This window comes from Wasmannia auropunctata, unplaced genomic scaffold, assembly GCF_000956235.1.
Source record: "Wasmannia auropunctata unplaced genomic scaffold, wasmannia.A_1.0 LD333150.1, whole genome shotgun sequence".
Lineage (NCBI taxonomy): Eukaryota > Metazoa > Arthropoda > Insecta > Hymenoptera > Formicidae > Wasmannia > Wasmannia auropunctata.
In genome coordinates, this window is record NW_012029740.1 from 1 (window position 1) to 1825 (window position 1825).

The 1825-nt window shown below is 52.2% G+C and overlaps 1 protein-coding gene across 1 annotated transcript; it reads left to right on the forward strand.

Annotated features, from left to right (window-relative positions):
• Positions 1–3: 3 nt before the first annotated feature.
• On the forward strand, positions 4–1819 carry LOC105460059 (actin cytoskeleton-regulatory complex protein PAN1-like; the record flags this gene model as incomplete). The annotated part of the gene is made up of 3 exons (XM_011706506.1): positions 4–339; positions 479–853; positions 935–1819. Coding segments are annotated over 3 exons (1596 nt in total), but the record flags the coding sequence as incomplete, so codon positions are not given.
• Positions 1820–1825: the final 6 nt, after the last annotated feature.

Genomic DNA, 1825 nt, shown 5'->3' on the forward strand with positions numbered 1-1825 from the left:
GGCAGGCAGTTGATGGAGAATTATCGGGCGCTCGTAGATGAGCTAGCGCAGGAAGATTTGGACTTGCTGGCACATGCCAGATCGTGCTCGGTCAGTTCTATTGCTACACCACCAAATCAGACCCAGTATAACACGACGAATGACAACGCCAGACAGTTCGCGGAGAATGTGAGGCACAATAACGAAACGACAGTCGCCACGACGAGGCAATACGATGGCCAGAGACAGAGTTACAATCCGGAACAACGGCAGAGTTACAACAATGACGGCAGGCTGAGTAGAGCGAGCAGCTCCAGCTCCAGCGGATGTTTATCTGATGGGGCACCGAGTAGTTGTGAGGTGAATATGATTTAATGCTATTTATCGCCGTATTAACGATAAGTCTATTATAAAAAAAAATTATTACATACTATTATTGCTGTTGCATCGCAATTATCAAATACAATTATTTAATTTTTGCATATTAATCGTTCGGCAGGTGGCTTTTGAATGCGGTGAGTTTCCAACTGGCACGATAAAACGGAAACCATCTATGAATCCGAAGTTACCTCTCACATCGATTACGAGGCAATTGAAGGAAGTCGGCGAAACCGTTCGAGACGAACCGGACTCTTGTCCGAGTCCAACGAGCTCGGGATCTAGTACGCTAACTAGAAGGCACAGTCGTCGACGAAGTGGTACTGACTCCGACGGGTCCGGAACATTGAAGAGACATCATAGATCCGGAAACGCGACACCCGTCAGCCCGGTACCACCCGGCACGCCGGTGAGGGAGAGGGCGAGTCCTATGGGATACAGCAGATCGGAGAGTCAAGATTCGAAGACGCCGACGAGTCCGATACAAGCGTGCATGGTAATTTATATTATTAAGAAATTTAATATGTACGGATTTAAAGTTTATTCGCTACATAATGAATAAATTTGTGACCTACAGATGGATTCGATTACTTCGCTGCCACCGCCACCATCGCCGTCGAGAGTCGTCGAGGAAGTCGAATCCGACAGCGAACCGCTTCCGCCGCCACCTCCCGAGATGTTCCGATCGAATCTTTCGTTGGACTCTCTGCCACCGCCGCCGGCACCCGGCGAACTTCCGGTTTGCAACACGCCGGAGCTCACGGGCTCCTCGTTGAGTCTGGCGTCTCTGCCACCACCGCCCAGCCCGCTCGTCGGTGAAACCGGAACGATACGTCGCGCTAGACCCAAGCAGTCCACCCCTACGAACTCTGTGACTCCCGAGAGCACGCCCACGCATAATCCCAATCCTAGGTCACAAGCCAATCAAATATATACAAATAATATCGCGCTGAACAGTAACTCGGTCCAAAATTACAATTCGAACGCGTCCCCGAACGCTCATAACGTGAACAACACCGCCAATTCAGTACCCTCCCCGCACAGTTCCTATCCAGGATCGACGGCAAGCACGCCGACCTACGCCCCGAACTCGCCTAATTTCACATCGCCACCACCCTTCGTGCCGCCACCGGCTTATGGCACTCAGCCGCCAATTACCAATTCCCAGAGTCTCGGCCGGCAAAATTCTAAGGTCGAATCGATATATCAGTCCGGTCATCATAACACGATCCAGCCGATCAGGCCGAATCCCAACATGGACACCGTCCGACGTAGCGCTATGAAGCAAGGAACTGGCCATTACGCAGCGCCGCCTTATCTGGCCGAGTTAAAGGCCGCCTCCAGTCCGCAGCCGCAACGACGAGTGACCATCCAGGAACCGCCGACGTCGCCCAAGTCAAAAACCGGAACTGGCAAGAAGATCTCATTCAATCTGCCGCCCCAGCAGGAACCCGGCAGTCCCGCGTTG